The sequence below is a fragment of the Zootoca vivipara genome, chromosome 14 (assembly GCF_963506605.1).
Source record: "Zootoca vivipara chromosome 14, rZooViv1.1, whole genome shotgun sequence".
Taxonomy (NCBI): domain Eukaryota; kingdom Metazoa; phylum Chordata; class Lepidosauria; order Squamata; family Lacertidae; genus Zootoca; species Zootoca vivipara.
This window is the reverse complement of record NC_083289.1, coordinates 16,738,983-16,766,614: the sequence shown is the minus strand read 5'-3', so window position 1 is coordinate 16,766,614 and position 27,632 is coordinate 16,738,983. Positions and strand designations below refer to the sequence as shown.

The window sequence follows — 27,632 nt, the reverse complement described above, 5'->3', positions numbered from 1 at the left end:
ATATATCTATATCTGGACTTTTGATAAGATAGCGCTCTCGAGTGCTCTTCCTCCTACTCAAGTTTTCCTGGAGAAGCTCATCAAATTGGTGGCGACGACTAAGGAGATTGCTTTGTCGCAGATGCCGTGTGCAATCGGCTAGGTTTTGAGACTGTTCTGCCAGCTGGGATCATGTTTTTATTCAGCAGAGTGATCTGGGAATGAGAAAGTTTGAATAATTAGAGACTGCATAGGTAGCTAGTGCTCAATAGCAAGTGATGCCGAAGTCAGGATCCATTCTTGGGGGGATGTATATAATTTCTGGAGCAAATCTCTTTGTTTTGCCCTGCTGGCATTAATGATTCCATTAGAACAGCCTGAAGGAACATCTGCAGATGGTTCCAGGTTTAATCCCCAGTGACACCAGCTAGGACTCCATGCCTGAAACCTTGGAGAGCAGCTGCTACTCAGTGTCTGCACTACTAAGCTAGATGGACCCAGTGGTCTGCCTTTAGACTGTGTACACACCCTGCATTTGAAGCACATGACTTCCCCCCAAAGAATTCTGGGAATCCTGTTTCTCCTGCGGAGCCGAGCTTTTCCGCTAACGATTTCTTAGTTGTAATTTACAACTCAGTCCATAATGAGCTTCCGTGAATTGCCTGACATCACTTAAAAGCCTTGAACTTCTCATAAAGAATGTCATTTATAGGACTTTGCAGACTTTAAAGGATTCATGGCAGTGTTGTGGCCAAACGCCAGCAACTGCGGTGCTATAACATTTTTTATTTCTTCCTCTTCAGTGACTTAAAATAAATCTCTGCATTTCCCTCCCCCCAGGGCTGTCAGCTCCTTCTGGATTGCTAACCCAAATAATAATCTCATAGAGAATGCAGCTGCAGGTGCTCAGGTAAGACAGATAAAGGCTGCATGCTTGCTTGTCTCCAGCCCTGAATCTTAAATCTTGTTCTCTAAACAGGCTCCATTTTGCCCTCCATGGAATTCTGGGTATTGGGAGATTTTTGCAAGGATTCTGAGAGCTTCTTACAGGCCCGTGGCCAGACATATGTAGTCATGTCCAGTACTCATAAGAGACTCATGGATATGGCTAACTTAGGTCTATTAATTTCAATGGATCTACTCTGAGTAGGACATATATTGGATACAGCCCATTGTGGTGAATATAATATAATGCCCTTGCCCCCTGCCAGTGTAAGCTAGCAGCAAAGTTTAATTCATAACGTTTGCTCACTCTGGAGATTCTTACGCATCTTCTCCTTGCCCCCAATCTCCAGGACGTTGGAATATGGTATATCTTCCACCGGGTTCCTACTGGACAGTCTGAAGGACAGTATCCAGCCGGGCAGTCTGAACTGACTCCTCTGGGGACGTTTCACAACAACCGAGTCCACTCCAACTTCAAGGCATGTTGCAAATTTCTGTAAATACCAGGGCAAGGGTGGTGAACTAAGGCCACGATTCCATTGTGGGCGACCTTCCAGGAACCGCGTGCCTTGAGGTGAACATGGTCACAAGAGGATGTGGGTTTTATCTTTGTCTAGCTCAGAATTTCCCAAACTTGGGTCTCTGGCTGTTTTTGGGCTACAACTCCCATCATCCTTAGCTAGCAGGACCCAGCAGTCAGGGATGGTGGGGAAGTGTAGTCCCAAAACAGCTGGAGACCCAAACCCTGGTCTATCTAGGTCAGGCATCCCCAAACTGCAGCCCTCCAGATGTTTTGGCCTACAACTCCCATGATCCCCAGCTAACAGGACCAGTGGTCAGGGAAGATGGGAATTGTAGTCCAAAACATCTGGAGGGCCGAAGTTTGGGGATGCCTGAGGTAGACCAAAGAATGAGAAATTCATTTAGCCCTACTCCCTAGGTGTGCCGAAGTATGAAAGGTTTTGTAAGCAAAAATAACACTTAAGCTTCTGGGACTTTCAGAATGTTAATGGGACTCCAATTCCCTCCAGCCCCAGTCAGCATGGCCAGCAGTCAGGGATGATGGGAGTTGGAGTCCAACAACATTTGGAGGGCCACAGGTTCTAGCATGCCCATTGTTTTTTTGTGCCAATACCTGCCTATGTTTTATAACTCCGCTCCCTTAGCAAAACGCTCTAGACCTTCCTTACCAAGTATGGTACACTTTGCTTGTTCAAAAATAATTGAACTCAGATGGTGCACGTTTGTGTGAGTGTGTATAATATAATTTTCCAGGCTGGCTTGTTTATTGGGAAAGGAGTCAAGACGACGAAAGCCAGTGCTGAAAATCCTCGAGAATATCTGACAGTGGATAACGCCAGGTGTGTAAACAAAATGTCATGCTGCCCTTTGCAGCGCGTTGAGTTTAATTTTATTGCTTTAGAGGGATTTCCAGTCTGTTCGGTGCTTCTGTCTTCGTGTTTTGGGGCAGGCAGTCATGTCTACTAACTAGCAAAATGTTCAAAATCTGGGGGATGTGCAAGCCAGTGTTGCGTTGTGGTTAGAGTGTCAGGTTATGCCTGGGGAGACTTTGGTTCAAATCTCCATTCCAGCCACAAAACTCTTAGTGGGGCAACTATGGGACAATCACTGTTTCCTCAGTCTTTTCTACCTCACGGGGTTGTTGGGATGATAAAATTGGTGAGGTGTGTGTCAGATGGGATGTGGGGGGGGGACTGTTGGCAAATAGCTTGTGTGTTGTCTATCTGGTGTGCAGGAGGGAAGTGTGTATCCCATTGTGGGGGGGGGGGGCTGAATCTGCTTCTAAGACACCCCACCCCACTCCTTGACAATAAACACTGCTCCTATTGGATTGGTTTAACTATCAGTCCCTCTTCCCAGGGGACTCTGGGAGGAGGAATAGAGGTCTCCTAGCTACTCTCAGCACCCTCAACAAACTACCGAGGGCCTTCTCGGTAGTGGCACCCGCCCTGTGGAACGCCCTCCCAGCAGATCTCAAGGCAATAAGCAACTATTTTACTTTTAGAAGACAACTGAAGGCGGCCCTGTTTAGGGAAGTTTTTAATGTTTGATGCTGTACTGTTTTTAATATTCGGTTGGAAGCCCGCCCAGAGTGGCTGGGGAAACCCAGCCAGATGGGTGGGGTATAAATAATAAATTATTATTACTATCATTATTACAGCTCCCATAATTCTCTGGGGGGAAGCCATGACTGTTTAAAGTAGTATCATGGTGCTTAAATGTACGTTGTGAATGTGGCCCAAGCCAATTCTGTGGATAGAATTTACACAACCTTCCACACACAGTGCTTTGCAGTGGCATCAGCTCACAGAGGCAGGTGAGGAGAAACCCAGTGGCGCTGTGCAAAATGCTGCGGCTAGGCTGTTGTTGGGGACAGGCTGTTGCCGGCACATAACTTTGATGCTCGAAAGCATGTACTGGCTCCCTGCATGCTGCCACGCCAGGTGCAAGGTTCTTGTATTAATTTGCAAGGCCCTTCACAACTTGGGCCCAGCATGCCCCGGGGACTGCCTGATTCCTTATATCTTTGGCTGATCACGGAGGACTTGAGGGTGGGGAGTCACAAGCCATGAGGGATCACAAATAAACCAGGCAATCTGTATTTGGGCCCCGTTTAATGAAACTCCCTTCCAGCTGAGGTCATACAGACCCCATCTCTTGTTGTCTACTGAAAACTTTTTTTAAAACATTCCGACAGGCATTTTTTACTGAATTTTGATTTTATAATTTTAACTGACTTTCATTTTCTCCGCATTGAGTTTTTTTGCTCAGGGATGAATATAACCAAGGGGTGTGTAAATTGTCAAAACAATATGCACGTCTGAAGTAGATTTGGAGAATCTCAGATACTCGGCATTTGGTCTGGGATCTGGGAAGAGAGAAGAGTTGGGAAGCTAAGTTACGTGAAGGGTTTTCTGGGACCGCTTCCAAAACGATGAACTATCTCAGTCCCTCGGGGCGTATAGCCCAGAGGTTTCTTTCTACTGTACTATTCCAACACTTCCTATTTTTAGCCATGCAAGTACCATATGCAGTAACATAAACTCGGTTTGCATTGTTGAACACGTTCCAACGTATGTTTTTATGTGGCCAAAATTGCTGGAAGACTGGAGCTTTGTTTCAGTTCAAGTATTTTGGGAGCATGGAGCATGAATACTTGGGAGCAAGTATTTTTGATTGATGCTTCCCCCTCATGTCTTTGATTTCCCGTTCTCCTGGGCTCTCGGTGATCTGACTTCATTCTTTGCCTCAGATTCCGTCCGCATCAGGATGCCGACCCTGCGAAGCCACGGGTTCCCGCTCTCATTGATGGCCTTGTTGCTTTCAAAAATAACGACCATGGAGCCTGGGCTAGGGGAGGAGACATTGTCTTCCGCAACTGTGGGTAGGTGTCTTGAGAACGCCAGGCTTGTTCCTTTCTGCCGCATTAAAATTAAGTTACTTGGCCTCTTCGATCTGTAGAACTGGCACTATTACCTGGTCCCCATGATCCTCGTTCCACAGTTGTGACTAATTGGTTTACCTACACTCTGAAATTAGATCAATTTTGATGCACTCTTTATGGCACCTGGTTAAAATATTTTTATTTAAGCAAGCCTATCCAGACACATGGATTTTATGATGCAATTTAGTCTTTTTTTGACTGTTAAATTTAATTATTATTTTTTAAAAAAAACATTTTTACAGTGGTACCTTGGTTGTCAAACTTAATCCATTCCGGGAGTCCGTTCGACTCCTGAAACCGTTCAAAAACCAAGGCGCAGCTTCCGATTGGCTGCAGGAGCTTCCTGCACTCATGCTGAAGCCGCATCGGACGTTCGACTTCCGAAAAATGTTCGCAAACCGGAACACTCACTTCTGGGTTTGCGGCATCCGAGAGCCAATTTGTTTGACAACTAAGCCGCTCAACAACTAAGGTACCACTGTGCTTGTTTTTAACTGGTTTTATTGATAATTCAAATATTTCTTGTAAACCAATTATGGGTTTTGTGACAATCTAGCAGTATGTGAAATTTGTCACATAAATAAAATGAAGGACGTCGGTTTGGATTTTCAATAGCTTGTGCACTGCTTTGGGGAGACGATTGTGCCCTAAAGGATGTTCTATGAACCTGTAAATAAATAATGACTCTGTAATGGTTTTTTTTTTGGGGGGGGAGAAAGTAGCATTTTGCATTCCCTCCAACTTACCTTTTTGTATGTTTCCCCCACTTCCTAGCTTTGCAGACAATGGGATCGGACTCACTTTAGCCAGGTTAGTTGTCCTTTCTTAATAGAGGCATATTTGCAAGGAACCAGTGCTGTCTAGTAATAGGTGGTAGAGGGTCTCTTAATGCAAGGGGTGTGTGACCTGTGGCTCTTCAGTTGTTGTGGATCACAGCTCCCATCAGCCCTATCAGCTGGCCATTCTGGTGTGGATTGATGGGAGTCTGCCAACATCTGGAGGGCCAGAGGTTCTGCCTCTATCTTGCCATAGCTAATAGCCATTGATGGATCTGCTCTAAGTGAACTGTGTAGACTTTTCCAAACCAACCAACCAACCCCTTCATATATTACGCACTGAGCAAACAAATCTCTTGGTCAGCCCAGAATTTATTTCCTTTTAGTTTCGTTGGATGCCCCACCATTTTACAGAGGGAGAAAAACTTCTTTTTATCAGCTGCCACCTTTGTAAGTCTCCCTCATCTACATTGATGCTAATGACCCCTCTCTCTGGCTGCCACTGGTTGGAGTAAGTCATGGATGGGAGACTTGTGGCTCTGCAGTTGTTTTGGGATTCCAACTCCTGTCAGATGCAGGTGGCGCAGCCAGTGGTCAGCAGTGATGGGAGAGGCAGGCAGCAATGTCTGGACGGGCCACAGATTCTCCTCCTCTGTGGTAGATGATACTGGGCTAGATGCAAGATGACTCTGGTTTAAGGCAGTTTTCTGTCTCCCTGTGAATGAAAAAGCATATAAGCTGCTTCATACTAGTTGACGCCATTGTTCTGTCCAGCTCAGTATTGCCTACAGTGACTGACAGTGGCTCCCTATTGTGTCAGGCAGGAGCTTTTCCCAGCCCTACCTGGAGATGCCAGGAGATTGAACCAGGATCCTTCAGTATACGAAACAGATGCTCTGCTACTGAGCTACACCCCATCCGCCTAAATGATTGAGCTTTTCTTTAGGAGAGAAGGTTTTTCAGTGTCTTGGATCATTTCGGTCAGTGTTTCCCAAACTTGGATTTGTTTTTGGACTACAACTCCCATCATCCCTAGCTGGCAAGACCAGTGGTCAGGGATGATGGGAATTGTAGTCTGGAAAAAACAACAACAGCTGGAGATCCAAGTCTGGGAAACCCCAATTTAGGTTGTCCGTTTCCTGTTACCTATTTTCAAGACAGCTACACCTGTGCTGGCAGAATAGCTTTGGACTGTACTAATACTTGCCATCTGATTTTTGTGTGTTTCTTTGTCCATGTTCATCTAATTATAGCGATGGAACTTTCCCCATCGATGAAGGCTGCAGCCTAGAAGTGAGTCATTCCATCTTTGTTGGCGAGAGCAACAATGTTGGCTCTCAGGGAGGACAAAACAGCTACTGGGGGAAAGGAGCTGGCGGAGAATATAGGACACTGCCCCGAAACAAGTAGGTTATTCACAGATTGTGGCTTCCTTTGGAGGTGAATTGGCATATGATTTGGTACACAAGTTTCCAGAAAAGGGACTAATGCGTCGTGGATGCTTTTTAAAATTATAATGATTATAATGATGAGGAGACTGTTGGTGGGGGTGGCCCTGGGAGCTGCAACACCTGTGCCATTCCTATTGGTGGAGGTTTTGGAGAAACATCTGGCAATGGGGTAGTGGGAATCAAGGGGGGCTGTAGGTTGGGGGTAGAGCATCTGCCTTGCATGCAGAATGTCGAAGCTGAATGATAGAGAAGGACCTAGGTTCAATCCCCAACATTTCCAGGTACGGTTGGTATTGCCTCCTGTCTGAAAGCCACCGCAAGGCAGCTCAGGCAGTTCTGGGCTTGATGGACCAATGGTCTTATTCTGTATAAGGCAGCTTCTTATGTTTCTTACAGGTGTGTGTGTGGGCGGGGGGTTCCCCCCTCTACAGTATTGCCCCAAAATGCAGTGCTTTGCTTTTCACGTATCAGGAATGGCTACCACATGCTTGTTTGGTAGGCAAGTCCGAGCCTAGCTGACTATTCAAGTGCCCCTGTTTTCCAGTGACAGTCCCAGATTTACAGAAGCCGCCCTGGTTTCTGATTTGATCCCGGAATGTCCTGCTTTTCCTTAGGACGTCCCTATTTTCATCGGGCAAATGTATGCTACCTCCGAGCCAGGGGGATAAGTAACTATACAACCTTTAGAGGACATCTGGAGGCAGCCCTGTATAAGGGAGTTTTTAAATGTTAAATGTTTTATTATGTGTTTATATGTGTTGGAAGCCACCCAGAGTGGCTAGGGCAACCCAGTCGGATGGGTGGGGAATTATTATTATTGTCATTGATTATTATTGATAGGACACCCCTCTTTTCATCAGATAAATTTTGGAGGATATGCCCCAGAGACTCCAGTGTTTGGAGCAGGCATCCCCAAACTTCGGCCCTCCAGATGTTTTGGACTACAATTCCCATCATCCCTGACCACTGGTCCTGTTAGCTAGGGATCATGGGAGTTGTAGGCCAAAACATCTGGAGGGGCGCAGTTTGGGGATGCCTGGTTTGGAGTGTGGGTTGCGTTTAGCTCTCCAACTGTGCCTCATTGGGCATTGGAGCTTAGAGTTCAACAAGTGGGACTCTGAGCAACTCTCAGCACCCTTAACAAATTACAGTTCCCAGTGCTGATGGGGCACATTTGAGTGGTGGGGGTGGTCTTGGTTGATAGGGTGTGAAAAGCTGCAGGGGACCATGCCTCAATAAACTGCATTGGTCTTTTGTCATACGGAAAAGAAAGATAAATAGTCATAGATAAAATTTGTACAATGCACTAACTGTAGTTGGGGGAATTACGTTGGCATGTATTCAGGAAGCAGAACGAGGAAGGCGGGAACTGGCCAAAAGAGAAGGAGAGAGGATCTCCAAGATGCATACGTGTGTATGTGCTAACGGAGCAGAACAAGTGAGGGAAGTGTTGTAAATGTCAAACCCAAATCAAAAGCAAGAATAACAAGCTAATAAACAAAGCTGTGAACAGATGCACAATCGCTGAGTAGAAACAAGAAGGAAATGTAGAAAGCAGAGTTTTGAGAGCATTGCTGAAGTGTAAACTGAGTCGGTTTGCCCGTAACACTAAGGCAGACCACGGCTCGGTGCAAACGAGGAAACTTGCAGGCTCCTAGGAAGGAGATCACAGCTGCTTTGCTCCTCTTCAGACATCTTGGTTCTGTGCTGAGCTAAACCGTGGTTTGACTTGGTATGTCATTGGGACCCAGGCACATGGTCCCTCTTTCCAAACAAAGCAGAAGTTGTAAACTGTAAGACAATTCTTGGCTCCAACTTTTGGTTTGGAGAAATCTAAGCCACGAGCCTGGGTTTGAATAGCATGTTAAGACAAACCATAGTTTAGCTCAGTGCAGTGTAAGCCACGGTTTGGCTGACGTGCAACTGAGGTTGTGTGTGCTTAAAAGGGGCATTTCAGAACGCTGAACCACCTGTATAAAAATTGACGTGTGTTTGTCTGTGTTGCTTAGCCATGCCTGAATTGCTTGAGAAAAACGGCCAGAGCCTGACATGCTGTTCAAAATGCAGGGGCTCCATTCAGACTGGCAAAAGAGCCAGCAAGACATAGTAGTTACAGTGTTGAACTGGGACTGGGAAGACCAGGGTTCAAGTCCCCACTCGGCCACAAGGCTCATATAGCGTGGCCTTGGGCCTAATCACTGTCTTTCAGCCTAACCTACCTTACAGAGTTGTTATAAAAGAAGATGGGAGCAGTAAGAGCAATGTATGTTATGTACTTTTATGGTTTTATATCATAAACCGCCCTGTGATCCTCGTACAAAGGGCATTATATAAATTTAATAGACAAAATAAATGTAGGGAAAAATTCAATACAGGTAGTCAAACATGCTCTGTGTGTTGAATGACCATGTGAAGTGATATTGAGGGCAAGTTTGCTGGCCACTCCCTAGTCATGCCCCCCTGGCAGCTACAAATTTGGAGTTAGTGAGGAAGGGGCAGTTCGTACAATGGACTCCACCTGACTGGAGAATCCTGATTGGCCAGGGTTGCCCAATCAGGTGGAAAAACCCTATAGATGCTGCTGCTGTATGTTCATAGAGGCCCTTTCTCACTTACACTGTGAATGGGTGAGCTGCTGGAGGAGGCGTGACCAGCAGACACCTGACTAAGGAAGGGGCAGAAATTTGATTTTATTTGCATTCATAGGCAGACCCACCCTAATTCTCACTTTTTTGGGGGGTGGGGGGAAGAATGCAAGAACTGAAACACAGCCATCCATCAAAATTTGCTCTGCTCTGAATTTTGCAGTTCAGTTCTCCAACTAGGTAATGTGTTCACAAATCCACGCACTAAAGTGTGCATTAAGATGCCACTGAATAGTGAAAATACCGTACAAATATGTATTATTCTTCGGAAATTTTGTCTGCAAAAATGTGTGTAGTAGGCAAGATTGCATACGAACGTTCATATACAAGTGGTGACCATTTTATGCAGGAGTTCCATGCCTGGCCCCCATGCACGTTGGCAGAGCATGCATAAGCCCATCTTGCCCTGTTTCAACCCTTTATCCCCCAGCCCGCTCCATTAAACCTTTGTGCTGCTCTCTTCTGGGTCCAAAAGAACCCATGCGTCGGTGGTCATGTGCAAAATGGCTGCCACCATATTGCCAAAAAAAATGCTGATGAATTTTCATAAGGACTTTTTTTTAAAAAAGCAAACTGATGTGAGGAACTGAAAATTGGGAAACCGAGAGAAACCAGAATTGACAGATTGTCTATTGCTACATATAAAGGCTATCATTTGAACCCCCCTTTATCTGCTAAATTAATCTGCCTTGCACAATTCTTAGAAGAGGAAATGAGAGAGTGTTATTTAGTGAGCCCCCCAGGAGGGTAAATAAATCCTGATACTGTAAACCAGGGGTGGCCAACTCCCAAGGGACTGCGATCTACTCGCAGAGTTAAAAACTGGCAGTGATCTACCCCTTTTGGAGGGTTCAGATGAAAGTTGAGCTTTTTTGGGGAAGGAATCCCTGTTTTTTGGGTTCAGGGCAAAGTTGTTGAGCTTTTTAGGGAGGAAGAAGGCCCATTTTGGGGGGGTTCAGGGCAAAAATGTTGAGATTTTTTGGCAACCCAAAGTTGTTGAGCTTCTTTGGGGGGGAAGCCAGTGATCTGCCAGTGATCTGCCAGTGATCTACCAGTAGATCACGATCTACCTGTTGGACATGCCTGCTGTAAACGATAAAATGGAAGTAACACATTTCAGGAAGAGCTAAAAACCCATGTTCCCCACCCCTTCTTGCTTTCGTCTCTGTAACTTTCATAGGACGTTTCCGATCCGTGGCTTCCAGATATACGATGGTCCTGTCCGGCTGACGAAATGCACATTTAGAAAGTTTACCCCCACTGTGGACAGGCACTCGAGTGCCATTGGCTTTTTCATGAAGAATGCCTGGCAGATAAGTCCTCAGAACAATGCCTCGCTGGTCAGGATGGAGAGAAGCGTAAGTCAGGGGAGATGTTAACTGGGCCCGTCTTCTTTTTGTGTGGGTTTGGCAACAGAGAATGTGCCTCTGCTTGATTCTCCTGTGTGCATTTTATTTATTTAAACAATTTCTGTGCCTGCTTCTCACTTCCAAAGGAATCTCTGAGCCGTTTGCCACCTATTGGAACAGTCAAACCGGCCCAGCGAGAGAGAGGCTGAAAGGCACCACAGTCCGGTCATTTAAACTTCCCCTGGGTGTGGTGCCTGGGGCCACAATTGGTCGTTCTGTCCTGCGCCCAAGGGAACGCCCACTATTTCCTGCTGCCATTGGCCCATTTGGCGGGAGGAAGACTATCTGGCTTGCAATATGCCAGTTTACAAGGGAGGCTCGGGGCCCACCTGCAAAGCCGCCCACCCAATAAGGGGACGAATGGACATCACAAAACATCAAATGCTGCAACTGAGAATCAAATACACATACCAGAATAATTAAAATTATTTATAGCTCGCTCATTGTGGTTAACACAATGTGAGGAACATTAAAGTACAATAAATCATTATTTGGTCTCTAAGGTGCTACTGGAAGGATTTTTTAAATTTTGTTTTGACTGCGTCAGACCAACACGGCTACCTCCCTGTAATTATTTGGTTAAAGTACAACTTATCGTCAGATCAAATACTTTATTAACTACATTAGTACATTAGCCAAGTGGGGGGGGGCATGTCTCTGACCAAATGCATATTTTTAGTTTGCGTCAAAACTCCATCAGTGTTGCGTCAAAACTCAGAATCGCACCTGAGAGGGAAGGGCATTCCAGAATTGGGGTGCTACTATTGAGAATGCTCCCTTGTGAGTTACTATGTACCATATTCTCAGAGGACTGTGGCATCATGAGGGCATCCACAGATATTTGAATTCCAGGCAGGTGTATAAGGGAGAGGTGGTCTTTCTGGCACCTGGGTTGTCCAGAATATGTTGTAAGGCAGGGGTGCCAGACCAAAAGGTAATTGGAACATTCATTGATTTTCCTGCTATTGTTTTCTCTCAAGATTCTATCACCTCAGTTTCTCGTGTGAAGAGATGTTTGTTTAAAAACATTGTCATGTAAAAATGGTGCCCCATACCAGAACAGAATACCTCTGGGAGGAAAGGAGACCGTGTCTTACTGGTCATCTTCTCTGAGGCAATAAGTTTTAACATGGGGTGCTTTAAGACATTTGACTTTATCCTTCAGACCTGAGGTGGTGTGGTCTGAAGGCTGCTCTTTCCAGTGAATATTTGGATTAGTCAAACTTGGGAGAAGATTAATAGATTGATTGTCCTCTAAACTCTTAGCAAACAGTGCATTCGGAACCAGCCTTACAAATTGTTCACTTTTGAAGGGAAATGAATGGACACATCCTGGTTCAACCCAGTTTCCAATGTGTGCCCAACCAGTTAACAAGAATTTCTGTTCACAAGGCCACCTCAGCCCTTACAAAACAAACTTATGGTTGACCTTCCGTATTGAACCAAATTGTCATTTCAATCAGACCATCATCCCCATCCCAATTCTTGCTCCCCCCCTTTTTTTACTTCCTATGGAGTATTGTATGCAAATGTGAGACTAAGCTCTTTGAGATTGATGAACACAAAACAGCGGCCTTTGACAGACCTGGCAAGAGGGGAAATAGCCTACCTTGATTGTGAGTGTGAGGGAAATCTCAGGCCTACACTTCAGAAATACAATTGATTTGTTGAATATTGTGAACCTCTGTAAAGCTGGGGCAAGGTTGGCCTTCTTTAATGGGTGATGATTTTAAAGGGAAGCTGGAGAAGGGCCAGAACTGAGTGGCAGAGCACTTGCTTGGCATGCAGAAGGACCTAGGTTCAACCATTGGTATTTCCAGATAGGTTTGGGATTTGGAAAGATTGGTGCCTGAAACCCTGGAGCACCATTGGCAGTCAGTGTGGACCAGTGTTCTTCAACATTGGTTCCCTGGATTATGTTGGACTACAACTCCTATCATTCCCAGCCAGTTTAGCCCAGTGGTCAGGGATGATATAAGTTGTCGTGCAACATCCACAGTTGAGGAACATTGGTGAGGACAACACTGAGCTAGATGGACCACTGGTTGGACTTGTTGTAAGGCAGATTCCTACATAGCATTTAGGTGCCTGACTCAGTTCCTAGTGCATGGTCAGCACTGATAATTAGGGTTCCTAATTTTTGTGTGCAAAGTTTATGTGTGTCTGCTGCTTGCATCCTTGTGGTGAAGGGAAGTGTTTTTTTTGGCCTCTTGCCTTTCAGTGAATCACACACTTTGCAACTTGTTTAAACGTTGCCCGTTGAAGGTCAGACGGAGGGTGAGGAATTCATTCGGTTGCGCCCTCCTGTAACCACGTGGAGCTTGAAAGCTGTGCAGAGCAATTGCAAGAGGCTCTACTCTTGCAGGCCGCCTCTTGAATATCACAAACTTTGCTTGAGTTGACTTGTGCCAGAACTTTCCTTCACCAGAAGGATGGCTCACTCTTCCTCCTGCTCTCCTCTAGACATCTGGAGAAACTGAATGTGTTGGGGTGGAATGTTTTGCGTTCCCTCTCTCAGCTTCATTTTATGCTGCTTGGTGGGGGGCACAGAGTGCAAGGATGCCAATGAAGAAGCAATGTAGATGCAGGGTTCTGTAGATATGACAGAGGGTTTCAGCATCCACAGCATTTCCAACAAAGATGTGCGAAGGAACCATGTCTGGAACTGGGAAGAGTCACTGCCAGGCAAGACTGACTAGGGATGGAGAACTTGTGGTTTTTGAGATGTTGTGGGTCTACAACTCCCATTATCCTGTGATTATTGGCCATACTGGTTAGCACTGATGGGAGTTAGTCTAACAGCATCTAGATGGGCATAAACTCTTCATCCAATGGGGCTTGGGCTGCCAATACCCGGGTTCAAGTTTCTCCTTCGCTACAAAGCTCACTGGGTAGCCTTTGGCCAAGTTGGGGCTTTCTCAGCTTAAATCGACTTGCATGGTGGTTGCGAGGATCAAACTGGATATCCCATTGTGTCTTTTGGAGCTCCTTGGTGGATGCACTGAGTACCCTAAAGTGGGAAACTGTCAAGCAAACAGTGCAAGACTGCCATGTTTTGTCCTTTACATAACTTTTCTGTTTTTAAAATAGCATTAGGGAATGAGTGGCCCTTTGAATGTTGTTTGATCACAACTCCCAACCATCCCTAAGAATTGGCCATGCTGCCTGAGGATGGCAGATACTGAAATCCATCAACATCTGGGCTCCCCGGTCCCCCAAACCTGCTTTAAGAGCTATATGACAGGTGGAAATTAATCAAATGCATTATTTCCAGCACAGAGATGCAGTGATGGGAAGGCTGCGCTTGTTGAGTTTCTGCCTGTTATGCAGTTGATAAATCACAGAGCCTTCATGGCGGGGGCCTGTCATTTCCACCATGGAAATCTATAGGTGAACTTGGGACATAAGCACTGAATAGCTATTTTAGTCGCCTGAAATGCAATAGAGTTCCTGCAGTAATAATGACTTTCTGTTCTTATCTGTCTTTCTCCAAAGGTTGGGCTCAGAGTGTTCTTGGGCAGTCCAGGCCAGTGGTTTGGAGACAATAATAATGATGGCGACAAGGTCTCAATTTTCCATGATTTGGATGGTTCAGTGACAGGCTATCCAGGCACCTTCGTGGGCAGGTCAGACAACTATCTGATTCGTCACCCGGGCTGCCTTATCGTCCCAAGGTGGAACGGAATGATATGTGCTGGGAAATATGCACAGGTAAGCCTGGACCATTGATGCTTATGCAGAGATGTTCTCAGTGGGATGATAGGAGAAAGCTTTGGTGCTGCTGAAGGGATGAATGAATTAAGGAAGGAAGGGAGTGGAGAGAGGCTGGCATGAACAGAGGCTGGGGAGTCCCAGAGAGAGAAAAGCTAGCTGGCAAGAGAAGGGCCTCTATGGGGATGTGTGTGGTATTTGTGCACCGTGTCTTGTGATCAATTATGCAGGGTGGGGGTTATCTGTCCCCCCCATATTTCACACAGCAAGCAGTCCCGATGGATTATTTTCGAAAGCCAGGTTGTTGTTGTTTAGTCGTTTAGTCGTGTCCGACTCTTCGTGACCCCATGGACCATAGCACGCCAGGCACTCCTGTCTTCCACTGCCTCCCGCAGTTTGGTCAGACTCATGTTCGTAGCTTCGAGAACACTGTCCAACCATCTCGTCCTCTGTCGTCCCCCTTCTCCTTGTGCCCTCAATCTTTCCCAACATCAGGGTCTTTTCCAGGGAGTCTTCTCTTCTCATGATGTGGCCAAAGTATTGGAGCCTCAGCTTCACGATCTGTCCTTCCAGTGAGCACTCAGGGCTGATTTCCTTCAGAATTGATGCATCAATTCTTCGGCGATCAGCCTTCTTTATGGTCCAGCTCTCACTTCCATACATCACTACTGGGAAAACCATAGCTTTAACTATACAGACCTTTGTAGGCAAGGTGATGTCTCTGCTTTTTAAGATGCTGTCTAGGTTTGTCATTGCTTTTCTTCCAAGAAGCAGGCATCTTTTAATTTCGTGACTGCTGTCACCATCTGCAGTGATCAAGGAGCCCAAGAAAGTAAAACCACTCACTGCCTCCATTTCTTCCCCTTCTATTTGCCAGGAGGTGATGGGACCAGTGGCCATGCTCTTGGTTTTTTTGATGTTGAGCTTCAGACCATATTTTGCGCTCTCCTCTTTCACCCTCATTAAAAGGTTCTTTAATTCCTCCTCACTTTCTGCCATCAAGGTTGTGTCATCTGCATACCTGAGGTTGTTGATATTTCTTCCGGGAATCTTAATTCCGGCTTGGGATTCATCTAGTCCGGCCTTTGCATGATGAATTCTGCATATAAGTTAAATAAGCAGGGAGACAATATACAACCTTGTCATACTCCTTTCCCAATTTTGAACCAATCAGTTGTTCCATATCCAGTTCTAACTGTAGCTTCTTGTCCCACATAGAGATTTCTCAGGAGACAGATGAGGTGATCAGGCACTCCCATTCTTTTAAGAACTTGCCATAGTTTGCTGTGGTCGACACAGTCAAAGGCTTTTGCATAATCAATGAAGCAGAAGTAGACATTTTTCTGGAACTCTCTAGCTTTCTCCATAATCCAGCGCATGTTTGCTATTTGGTCTCTGGTTCCTCTGCCCCTTCGAAATCCAGCTTGCACTTCTGGGAGTTCTCGGTCCACATACTGCCTAAGCCTGCCTTGTAGAATTTTAAGCATAACCTTGCTCGTGTGTGAAATGAGCGCAATTGTGCGGTAGTTGGAGCATTCTTTGGCACTGCCCTTCTTTGGAATTGGGATGTAGACTGATCTTCTCCAATCCTCTGGCCATTGCTGAGTTTTCCAAACTTGCTGGCATATTGGGTGTAGCACCTTAACAGCATCATCTTTTAAAATTTTAAATAGTTCAGCTGGAATATCATCACTTCCACTGGCCTTGTTATTAGCAGTGCTTTCTAAGGCCCATTTGACTTCACTCTCCAAGATGTCTGGCTCAAGGTCAGCAACCACACTACCTGGGGTGTACGAGACCTCCATATCTTTCTGGTATAATTCCTCTGTGTATTCTTGCCACCTCTTCTTGATGTCTTCTGCTTCTGTTAGGTCCTTACCACTTTTGTCCTTGATTATGGTAATCTTTGTACGAAATGTTCCTTTCATATCTCCAATTTTCTTGAACAGATCTCTGGTTTTCCCCATTCTATTGTTTTCCTCTATTTCTTTGCATTGCTCATTTAAGAAGGCCCTCTTGTCTCTCCTTGCTATTTTTTGGAAATCTGCATTCAGTTTCCTGTATCTTTCCCTATCTCCCTTACATTTTGCATGCCTCCTCTCCTCCGCTATTTGTAAGGCCTCGTTGGACAGCCATTTTGCTTTCTTGCATTTCCTTTTCCTTGGGATGGTTTTCGTTGCTGCCTCCTGTATAATGTTACGAGCCTCCATCCATAGTTCTTCAGGCACTCTGTCCACCAAATCTAAATCCTTAAACCTGTTCCTCACTTCCACTGTGTATTCATAAGGGATTTGATTTGATTCAGGTACACAGGGCAAAATAGACACAGAGGATGGGATATAAGAACCATCCAAAATCAGGGCCTGTCCGCACTTTACATTTAGTGCAACACCATACTACTTTAAACAGTCATGGATTCTACCACAGAATCTTGAGAACTGTAGTTTGTTAAGGCTGCTTGGAGAAGACCCCTATTCCCCTCGCAGAGCTACAATTCCCCGAGTGGTTTAACATTCAACCCCTCTTCCTAGGAAACGATTTCAAATGGTAGCGCTGATGTGGCTTAAGAAGCACAGTGGCAGCTCCTACATTGCTACTGACAGATTCACGAAAGCTGGGGTGGGGGCAGAAAATGGGTCTGGGTCTGGCTCCTTTGCAGTAGATCATTAAAGGCTTCTGGCTCGCAACTGTCTACCAACTACAATTAAATGCTCCCCCCCCCAGCCCTGAATTAGGTTGCTCAAAAGGATTGCTACTCAAGCAGAATTGGATACATGGGTCACAGACTTCTTCTTCTCCTTCTCATGCACAACTGTGGTTCAAATTATTTCTTAAAAGAATAAATAATAAGAGTGGAGAAGCCCAAATTTCAATGAAAGTGCAGAACATAAAGAGGGGATGTTTAACTCTTCCCTCCCCAGCTGTGGTTCTAGAAAAACAAACAAACCCTGGCGGTGCAAATCTTCTTCTTCTTCTTCTTCTTCTTCTTCTTCTTCTTCTTCTTCTTCTTCTTCTTCTTCTTCTTCTTCTTCTTCTTCCTTCTTTTAATCTGGGGTGAGGACACCTGTGGTCTTCCAGATGTTATTGGGCTCCATCACTCCTCATCAGCGTGGCTAATCTGGAGGGACACAGGCTCCTCATCCCTAATGTCAGGCTTCCTCAAACTCGGCCCTCCAAATGTTTTGTCCTACAACTCCCATGAACCCTAGCTAGCAGGACCAATGGTCAGGGATGATGGGAATTGTAGTCTCAAAACATCTGGAGGGCCGAGGTTGTGGAAGCCTGACCCTTAATCATGCATCAACTATGTTCCCAATCAAAATGGTTCAGCCAGGGCAGGTAAAACGTAAGAAATGAAACTACTTTAATCCAAAAATGAAACTACATAGATGAAGATGTAGGGTGGCCTCAGGCCAATGAGGAGGGCCAGAACATATACACACACATAAATATATCTCAGCTAAATTGACTTTTGGGGACAATAAACTATTCCTATTGACAGGTTATCCCAGTACTGCATGCCAAGGGGGAAACTGCCCTGTAAATTATTCAGGGAAGGATATTAAGCAGATGCTAGCTGGATCTGCAGCCCAATGTCATGTTTTAAATTCCCTCGTGCAGCCAGGAATTCTCCTTGCTAATGAGAAAGTCCTGGAGAATGTTAATCATATATCTGAGGCTCTGAGAGACAACACACAACAACAACAACTCTCTCCCACCCTGTTTTTGGCAGCTTTCGACACTCCTGCTTTCCAGACGCTCTTCTAATGCTAACCAGCAGAGCCATGCAAAAATGCGCAAGAAGTGAAGAATTGAGAAAATGAAAAGTTGGACAGGGCTGTAGGTGGATACATTCATTTTCTCTCTGTCCTTCACTCTCTCTTCATCCATCCATCCATTATGCAGGTCAAACTGCATAAAAAACATCAGTTTTGGAAGCCATTAGCACAAAAATGCTGATGAATTTTCATGAACTGGAAATTGCAAACCAATGTGGAAATGTGGAGAACTGAACTTATGATTATTAAAAATGAGAAACTGAAATCGACACATCCGCCCATCCTTACTGGAGAATGCCTAGGCTTGAGCCCAGTTCCTTCTGTGTGCAAAACATGTTCCATACCACTCGGCCACAGCTCCACCCTTCACATGGGTAACGGCTCTGCATCTAGCTACTTGGTGCTGCATAAAAATTCTGAACTGTAAACAAGATAAGCTCTCCCCCCCCTTTTCTCTCTCTCTCTTCTTCTTCTTTTGGTCTATTTTTATAAGCGCATTATGGCACTCCATGCAGTGAGACCCTTTTTTCCGTCCTAAGAACTTTCCTTGGCGCTGTAAGGCAAGAACAAACAGTCATTTTCTCTGGGACCTGTCCCTTCTTTACTAGAGTTTCCCATCCAATCAGCATCTAAGCTGTGGGGAATTTAGTTCAGGACTTGCCTGGACTGAAGGGAACGCATAAGAATTTGGCACGAGCGCCGGGAGAGGTATTTGCTTTGAAACGGAGCACAAATTTCAGCTTTCAAAATGCCATCAACTTTCAGAAGCTAAAGGCAGCCTCCGTCCTGCTTGGACAGACTGGTGCTGTGTGCACGCTCTGAATTTTTGCTCTGAAAGGCATAAAAAGGACTAGTTCCAATCACGGAGGACTGCGAAACCCTTTGCTTCCCTTTGATCTTTGGAAACTCCATGACCAAATCTGCTTTTCTTTCCCCTCCTGTTTTTGGATTCAGGAGACAAGACCCTGTATTCATTTGGTGGTACAGACAGGTGAAATCCCCTTTTAGTAAAAGTGTGTTTTGATCATTTTTATGCTGATTCTTGAGTTTAGTCCAAACGTACATGTATGTTCAGTGTGCACATGTATTAGGGATGGAGGGGGAGGGAGGTTTTCAATCTTTTTGAGTCTGCGGCTGCCTTAACCAACCACATTCTTTTTGCGGCACCCCTGTGGGGCTCAGGAGCCCAGTTATGTCACCCCTTGCCTGCAGAGCTGGCAGCCTCTCACCCTTTTTCGAACACCCTCCCTTGTGGAGGGTTCCCTCAGCCTCCTCTCCTCTCCTTGGGAGTCCTTTGGGTAGCTGCTGCTGCCACCCCTGGTCTCTGAGCTGCCCCCCCACTCCCCAAAGAGAGGTGCTTCCCAGAAGCATCATTTGCCCAGAAGCATCATATACATAGCTGCCAAGTACCCCGTTTTCCCCAGGAAACCCCCCGTTTTTACTTACCTTTTCCCGGTCGTCCCCCGTATCACTTCGTCTCCCGTTTTTCTCCGTTATTTTCTCCTGCCGGCGGCCATTTTTCTTTCTTTCTGATTTGCCCTTCTATGGGCACAAAAAATGGCCGCCGCCAGCTTCAAAAGTAGCTTCTACGCATGACCAGAAGTGCGTCGACGCAACTTCCGGTGTCGGCCCGCCCATTTATGGGCACAAAAAATGGCCGTCGCTGACACCGGAAGTCGCGTCGACGCACTTCCGGTCATGCGTAGAAGCTACTTTTGAAGCCGACGGCGGCCATTTTTGGTGCCCATAGAAGGGCAAAGCGACACCGGAAGTTACGTCGACGCAACTTCCGGTGTCACACAGCTGCCGGTCCCTGATTCTGCAGTCCGGGACTTGGAAGGTAAGATCATATAGCCAGGGCTGCTGCAATAAACAGCTGTGCAAGCCTTTGGGAGGCAGTGACGCGAGAGGGCAGAGCAGGAGGGAGGAAAGGAAAGAGGGACAGAGGCCAGTGTTGCCCGCAGCACCTCTGACCATCATTCAAGGCACCCCAGGGTGCCACGGCACAGTGGTTGAAAACCACTGCTGTACACTATGAATCACAAACAAAACGCATAAGAAGAGCCTGCTGGATCAGGCCACATCTAGTCCAGCATCCTGTTTGCACAGTGGCCAACCAGATGCTTATGAGAAACCCACAAGCAGGATTCAAGCACAAGAGCCCTCTCCCCTCCCGTGGTTTCCAGCAACTATTATTCAGAAGCATTGCTGCCTCCAGACGTGGCGGCAGAGCATAGCTATCACGGCTAGCCCTCTCCATGAATTTGTCTAATCCTCTTTTAAAGCCTCTCCTTATCACCAGCATTATTTCATATTCCTGCCCTATTTTGTGGTGTTTTGTTTCTTTCCCCATTTTATTTCACCGCTATCAATCATTAGCCATATCTTGTTGGTTGTGTTAGCTTATAGAGTGAGTTTCATTCAGAATCTTTGGGCCAAAAGGTGGGATAATTTCTCCCGCCCTTCACCGTCCTCCATCAATAAGAAATCTCCCTGTTGTCATCTAGCAGTCCTATATTAAAAGTGTTGGGAAAAGGCCAGAAAATGTGCAGGTCAATAAAATTCTCTAGGCCTATTCTAAGTAAACTTTAGCTGAATACTACCCTACATTTTTAAATCAGGTATTTTTTTTTGCGGGGTGTGTGTGTGTGTGTCATTGGTCACCAGCCTGCAGTCAGGTTATCTTTGCATTCACTTGCATGCTACCATTTCTTAATCCTAGTTGCAATAACAAGAAAGGACTTGTCAGTCATTCCAAACTACATAGTAAAAGAATGAATATGCAGGACTCGATGTTGACTGCTTAGATATAGGAAAGTGAGAAATGGTCTTGATTATAGGCCTTGAAATTGTCCATGCGTTGGCTGCAGTTTGAAGTGCAGTCAGACTAGAAATATTTCTAACTAACCGCAAAGCTTCTTTCTCTCTCTTTCTCCCCCCTCTCTCTTTTGTAACACTCACTGCATCCTTGTCAGAGGAACAGCAATTGCTAGTCTCTTTCTCTTGTGCGAAGCATAGCATGTAATGCAGAACGACCATAAATGCCACTTGTTAGCATATATTGGGGACACATACCTTATGGAATGTCTCTCCCAGTGTGAACTTACTCCGAGCTTTACGTTGGCATCTGTAGTGTAGTGACTAATTTCAGGATCCCTTCTTGATTATCGCAGCCATGCCCTCTCACAGCCACCAGCCCCTTCTAAGATTATAAACCTTCTAAGTTTATACAGCAATCTTACAATTCTAGAATAATAATGATTAGGCATGCATTGCAATGTTTAGAGCAGACCTCCGCGTGCTTCCTCCAGTTGAATCTGGGCCGCCCCCCCCCTCTGTGCACATACATGGGCAAGTGATTTGGAGTGCTTTATTATCTTCTTTTGGAGTGACTTGAGCTGTGTTTTCCTTGGCATTCCATTTGATGTAACAGAACTTGCACTCCATTCTCTTGAAACAGAAGCACCTTGTGTTTTCAGTGTTCCTAAACACTTAGCATACAGAGCAACTCTTCAGTGTTCTCCTACAAGCCTTCTCCCGAATGACCCTAGGAGCCAATCCTCACCTCCTTTCACTTTGATTGGCTCCAATCAGCACTAAGGATGAGAGGACTTCTTCTCAGTGGCTGAAACGTCCCCCTTACAGCTATTCTGGAACAATTGGGAACAGAAATCCTTAGTGAACCATCAACCAAATGTCAACCAGTTGATCACGATCTACCTTCTGCCCAACCCCCGCAGCACTCCCAAACCACTGCTTATGTATCCTGTCTCATTTTGCAGGGACCACATTTTTCTTTGGCACCTTCCATAGCTTTGTCCCGTCTCTCCCCCCCAAAAAGTGGGATTTCACTGCCCCATCTCTTGCTTTCCAATTGGGGAATCACATATTTTGCAATTGTAGATCAAAGAATCACAGAGTTGGAAGTGACCACGAGGATCATATTGTCCAACCCCCTGCAGTACAGGACTATTTTGCCCAATGTAGGGCTCGAACCCACGACCCTGAGGTGAAGAGTCTCATGCTCTACCGACTGAGCTTATCCCAGGTCTTAAGTAATTCCCCTTTGGGGGGGGGGACAATATCTATTGCCTGTGTTTATTGTTTTTCCCAAGAAATAACCCTTCAGAATGCTATTTGTGTCGCTGATGCACTATTTATGTTGGAAGTAGTCCCCTGGCTACAGCTCTGGATACCCAGAGCCCTTTGCTGGCAAAAAGTCTTGAAAGGGGCATGGCTGCTAATCGAATGCATGTGTGAAAGCTGAGCTTGATTGGCTGTAACATAGGTCTCTTCCCGCTTTCTCTTTCAGCTCTATATTCAAGCCAGGCGTCCTGAGAATCTGACCTTATCAATTGCCAGAGCCACATACCATTTCCATCCTCTGAGGCTACACGGAGTGAACAGAGGGGTGCCATACCAACAGTACCAGCCTGTGGTGATGCTGGAGCAAAGCTATATTATCCAGTGGGATGGCAGAGCACCAGAAGATGTCATCCTTTACCCGGTCAACTTCAATAGGTACCATTGATGGAAAATGTGCGGCGCGGCGAGCTCTGTGGTGTTTGCTAGGATTTCTGTTTTTAAAAGCTGTTCCAGGTTCCTGCTGACTTTTCTCCTTCTTCAAACTTTTGGAAAAGTTAAGGCTTCTAAAAATGACTTTAACAAAAGACCAACAAAGAAGCTATGGCTCTGTTTATTGACTTTTGCTGCCATCTCTCTGATGTGCAGTGCTGTTTCCCCTTCCAGTAAGGTTTTTTTTGGGGGAAGAGATTCGAGTTACTGTTGGCATTCCGGCCTCAAGATTAAATCCAGCAGATCCCTGGCATGCTGTTCGTTCTCATTAGTTTACACTAGCTGCTCCGCTTGTGATTTATATCCCACCTCTCCCTCTTTCTGTTAAAGGGCAGCAGTGATTATGAAGATTGCCTATGTAGGCTTGCATTTCCCCAGTAGTCTAAACACTGCGATTGCTATTTCATTCCCCCCCCCTGTTATATAAACCTGGAAAACAAAACACCGGGACCCTCCCTACTGAAATAATTCAGAACTGATAGACAGCAGTCTGGAAGAGTAATAAGTTTGAGTGCAACAAGAAGGGAGGCCCAGATTCCATCTTTTTCTCTGTTTTCTGTTACAAAAAGGCTAGGAAGGATATGGGTGTGTGTACACACACTCACTAACAGCCTCTTTCCTGTCATGGCTCAGGAATTCTACCCCCCCCCCCCAAGAAATCAGTGCAGTTGTGTCTTATCAGTGCATATGTCTATGTCTGCTGCCTATTTGGAAAGTTGTTTGTCTATTCTGTATGCACTGAGGTCCTCCTCCGAGGGTCTTCTGCTGGCTCTCAAACTGCGAGAAGCGAGGTTACAGGCACCTCCAATGCAGGGATCTTTTACCCAAAGTGGGGTTTGAACACAAGACCCTGAGATTAAGAGTCTCATGCCCTTCTGACTGAACTATCCCTACTGGTTTTGCAGAATCGAAAAGTTAAAAGCAGTGGATATAAAAAGAATTTAAGGTTTTGAAGTTTTGCGTAAGCCCCTAAAGACTAGAAATCAGTTGTATTCTGCACCGAATATCCGTTTGTGTGCGTTGTTATGGAATGGTAGTCCTAGTCATTTGCTGAATCAATGAACGTGTCTATGCAAAGCTCTCATGTTAGCAACTTACTTGTTGTGTGTGTGTGTGTGTTTGTTTAAATGGCACATTGCAGTTACTTTTAGAATCAGGAAGTAAATGTTTGCAGATGTCAGCAAGACTAGACAGGTCGTACCTTCTTTAGTAGGTCTCCCTTTTTTTTTAAGTTGATGGGGGAAACTGTACAAACAATATGGCTGATGATTAACTCCGATACACCCGTGGATTTTTTGATGCGGGAAAGAATGTGCAAAATGCATATGGTGCAAAATGAGGAGACAACGTGATTGACACTCTTAATGTTAGTCTCCTGGTCTTGCTAAGCACAGCTTGATAGCATAATTAAGTTATTTTTACCCCAGTGGATGGAGATAGCGGGGGATGCTGAGGTTTCAGAGAGGCAGCAGTCATGTTTCTGGAATACGTATTTGACATTGGCTAAGAGAAGCTCATAGGGGGAATAAAGAATTTATCGCCGGGAATTCAGGCTGTTCCTGAGGTCATCTGTAATACTGACACTCAAGACTTGCGTGGTTAACTCCTCTCCTGAAGCTAGAATGCCAAGAATCCACCAGAAGTAATGGAAGGGCAGAATCATTGCTGTTTTCCTAGGAAAAGAGTTGCCAGAATTCACCATGAACAACACCCCCCATGTTCTCTTATAATGGCAATGGCACCCACCTGAGAGGTGTCAGAACTGAGTTCTGGCTGAAAAAAAAAGCCCTGGAATGAATAGGAAGAGGTGGATATCTTTTTTTAGAAGAACAGCTTTGGTTATGTACTCGCTATATTTTTAAAGCACATTCGAAGCACATCCTGCCCCCCTCAAAGAATTCTGGGCACTGTGGCTTGCTAAGGGTTTCTGGGGATTATAACTCGGTGAGTGATAAAACTACAGTGCCCAGAATTCTTTGAGGGAAATAATATGCTTTGAAGGTATAGTACTAACTCAACACACTAATGATCAGAACTCTATATACCAAGGATGGAGAACCTGTGGCTCCGCCAGATGATAATGAACTCCAGCTCTCATCAGCCCCCATCAGTATAGTCAATGGTCAGGAATTGTGGGAATTATAATTCATAAGCCTTTCTGTTTTGGAAGGTGTTTGTTTTATTAACCATATAAGCTTTTATCCAATGTATTTGTTTTCACCTATGGGCTCATCCAGCCTTCCTTTTGTGCCACATTTCTAGGTACAGGTCCATGCTTTAAATTATTATTAATTAAAGCTAAGAACTTCTTCTTTGTGTTCTTGCCCCGGCGTGTTCCCCGCAAAAACCTGTTCTTTACTGCTGAAAACGTGGAAAATCAGAATTGCAGTTTGTTCTGATATAGCGTTAAAGAGTGAGTTCTCCTGGGGAAAGCAGCATGGCAAAAATAATCATCAGGGTTAGTAGCCACTGATTGCTTTATCCTCCATGAATTCGCCTAATCAAGTTGGTGGCTATGATTGCTTCTTGTGGGAGTGAGTTCCGTAGTTTAACTGTGCATCTTCCAATGTTCAACTTTATTGGATGTCCCCAAGTTCTTGTGCTATGAGAGAGGGAGGAAAACTCTCCGCACCATGCATAAATTTATTCACTTCTGTACTGTCACCTCTTTCTTGCCTTTTCACTAAAAATCCCCAAAGCATATGAACGTTTGACACTTAAACTCTGGGATGGGGGAATTATGGTCCCCTGCCTCACCTCCACTAAGAGTTATCACAGGGATTGTTCAGAACAAAAGAGGATGCATGGAAGCACCATGAGTGGTGAAAAGTTTGAGATAATGACACGCAATAGTAACCTTTGTGCAATTCAAAACTTCTTGATACTGTTCCATGGCAGGGCGGGAGGAGAAAGGGGGACAGTCTGATGCTATTTGGCAGAAGATCATAGAGGGCTGATTGGAATTTTAATTGCTGTAGAACTGATTGAGGTCCTTGCTCTTTGCCTGCGTTGACTACACATGTAAATCCTTCCAAGTCCAGAGGCCTATGATCTTTGCACAATGGATTCTTTCTGTTTGCAGGCCAACTTCATACTTAGTGTACTCTTTTTCCTTCTCTTTCATGCACTCATCGTATAAGGACCAAAATTGCAGGTAGGGAGAATTGCTCAAAGGAATAGGCTTACGTGGAATGCCCATTTGCAGAAACAAAACCACAACCAAACCAAACACCCCAACACACCTATGTTCACGATAGACATTAAACTTGTTAAGAGGAGACTGTCAAAAGGAGAGGTTGAGGAGGAGGAGGAGGGATAGGTACAGCTGGCAGTGGGTGGAAATATGGGCATGGAATGAATACAAGGTGTAAGGACTTGGTGTAACAAGCTACTGCCTGCACACCAGTCTTTTGCCTTTACTTGCTTGAAAAGCCGTGAAATTGAATAACATCTCCCATTTTGAGTAAATTGGCCCATCGGTGCTTTATTTGCAGGCTGAAAGGCACACATATTTAAAACATCAAGAGAACTGAAGTGGTGGATTTTGTTTGCCGTTTTTGTGGCCCGTTTTGTGGCGCTGTTAATTGGGCTCCAAAAACGCTGCAATATTTACTAAGAAGTCTAGGCATGTTTAATGGGGCACAGCTGGTTCAATAAAGCTTTGGGTCTTTTTTTAGCATGGATCTCATCTACACTACTGACGATATCATGGGTGCTTTAGTTGAGATTCCTGCATTGCAGGGGGGTTGGACTAGATGACCCTCGGGTGACCTTCCAGCTCTATGATTCTATGCCAGGCTTCCTCAACCTCGGCCCTCCAGATGTTTTTGAGACTACAATTCCCATCATCCCTGACCATTGGTCCTGCTAGCTAGGGATCATGGGAGTTGTAGGCCAAAAACATCTGGAGGGCTGAGGTTGAGGAAGCCTGTTCTATGTGTTACTTATTTTGTTTTTACCCCACCCATCCTCCAAGGCATCATACGTAGTTCTTTCCCCCCATTTTAGTCTCTCTCACATGTAAAGTAGGTTAGAAGGAGGGATGAGGCAGCCCAAGGCCACTCATTGAAAGTATTGAGAGGCCAATAGAGGTGTGCTGGAGTTCACTGCTTTTCTTCCCTGATAAGTGAATATCTGCTGTACTATCACAAGTCATGGGATGTGGAGACACCATGGAAATGGAGCTTGAGCTTGATATATGGACTAAGTCTGTAAATGGACTTTGCACGTTTCATATCTAAGGTTCAAAGAAGCCATGGCTTCTCTCTGGAAAAGTTAGCAACTCTTGCCTCTTAACTTGGGACCGAGAGAAGGCTGCAGATAATGTGGGCAGACCTGAGTGTCTGCCACTATTGATTCTTATCTTAAACCCTCATAAATCCCCCCCCCAAGTGTAATTGGCAGTGAAGTCAAGTGCAGTAAAGTTTGCAGGCTCATACTCTATCTTGAACCAACAATAGCAACATTAACCAGAGATCCTTGTAAGAAGCTTATCTGAGCTGGTTCGTTGCAAGTCGGTTGAGATTAAAATTAACTGAGCAGAACAAAAGGCCAAAAAAGAGAGGCTGTAATTGGCTGTTCAGCCTAAAACTCTGGCCATATGAAGTGCTGGAATGTTTAACATAAGATTGGAAGGAATGCACATATTGAAATTCTTTGCTGAAGATTTATTGGCTTGGCCTTGGGAGGTGGGACTCCTCAGGGCGAGTTTGGCAAGGAGTGTAACCTAGAATTACCGTAGTGGCTGAGATACAGGAACATAGGAAGCTGTCTAATACAGAGTCTGACCATTGGTCCATCTAGACCAGAGTTGTCTGCACTGAGTGGCAGCATCTGTCTGGGATGTTAGGCAGAGAATATTTCTTAGATGCTGAGGATTGAACCTGCATACTATGT

The 27,632-nt window shown here is 45.3% G+C and overlaps 2 protein-coding genes across 2 annotated transcripts in view; both read left to right on the top strand.

Annotated features, from left to right (window-relative positions):
* CEMIP (cell migration inducing hyaluronidase 1) overlaps positions 1-27,632 on the top strand; it is a 170,601-nt gene that overhangs the window by 17,591 nt on the left and 125,378 nt on the right. The window lies entirely within an intron of this gene.
* Positions 1-27,632, top strand: part of LOC118093031 (inactive cell surface hyaluronidase CEMIP2) — an 89,746-nt gene that overhangs the window by 26,443 nt on the left and 35,671 nt on the right. The window contains exons 10-18 of the mRNA XM_060282754.1: positions 820-889; positions 1,275-1,403; positions 2,200-2,285; positions 4,199-4,330; positions 5,165-5,200; positions 6,420-6,572; positions 10,443-10,620; positions 14,167-14,382; positions 22,474-22,682. Of these exons, the coding sequence (XP_060138737.1) occupies positions 820-889; positions 1,275-1,403; positions 2,200-2,285; positions 4,199-4,330; positions 5,165-5,200; positions 6,420-6,572; positions 10,443-10,620; positions 14,167-14,382; positions 22,474-22,682 (1,209 nt within the window). The remainder of the gene's footprint in view (positions 1-819; positions 890-1,274; positions 1,404-2,199; positions 2,286-4,198; positions 4,331-5,164; positions 5,201-6,419; positions 6,573-10,442; positions 10,621-14,166; positions 14,383-22,473; positions 22,683-27,632) is intronic.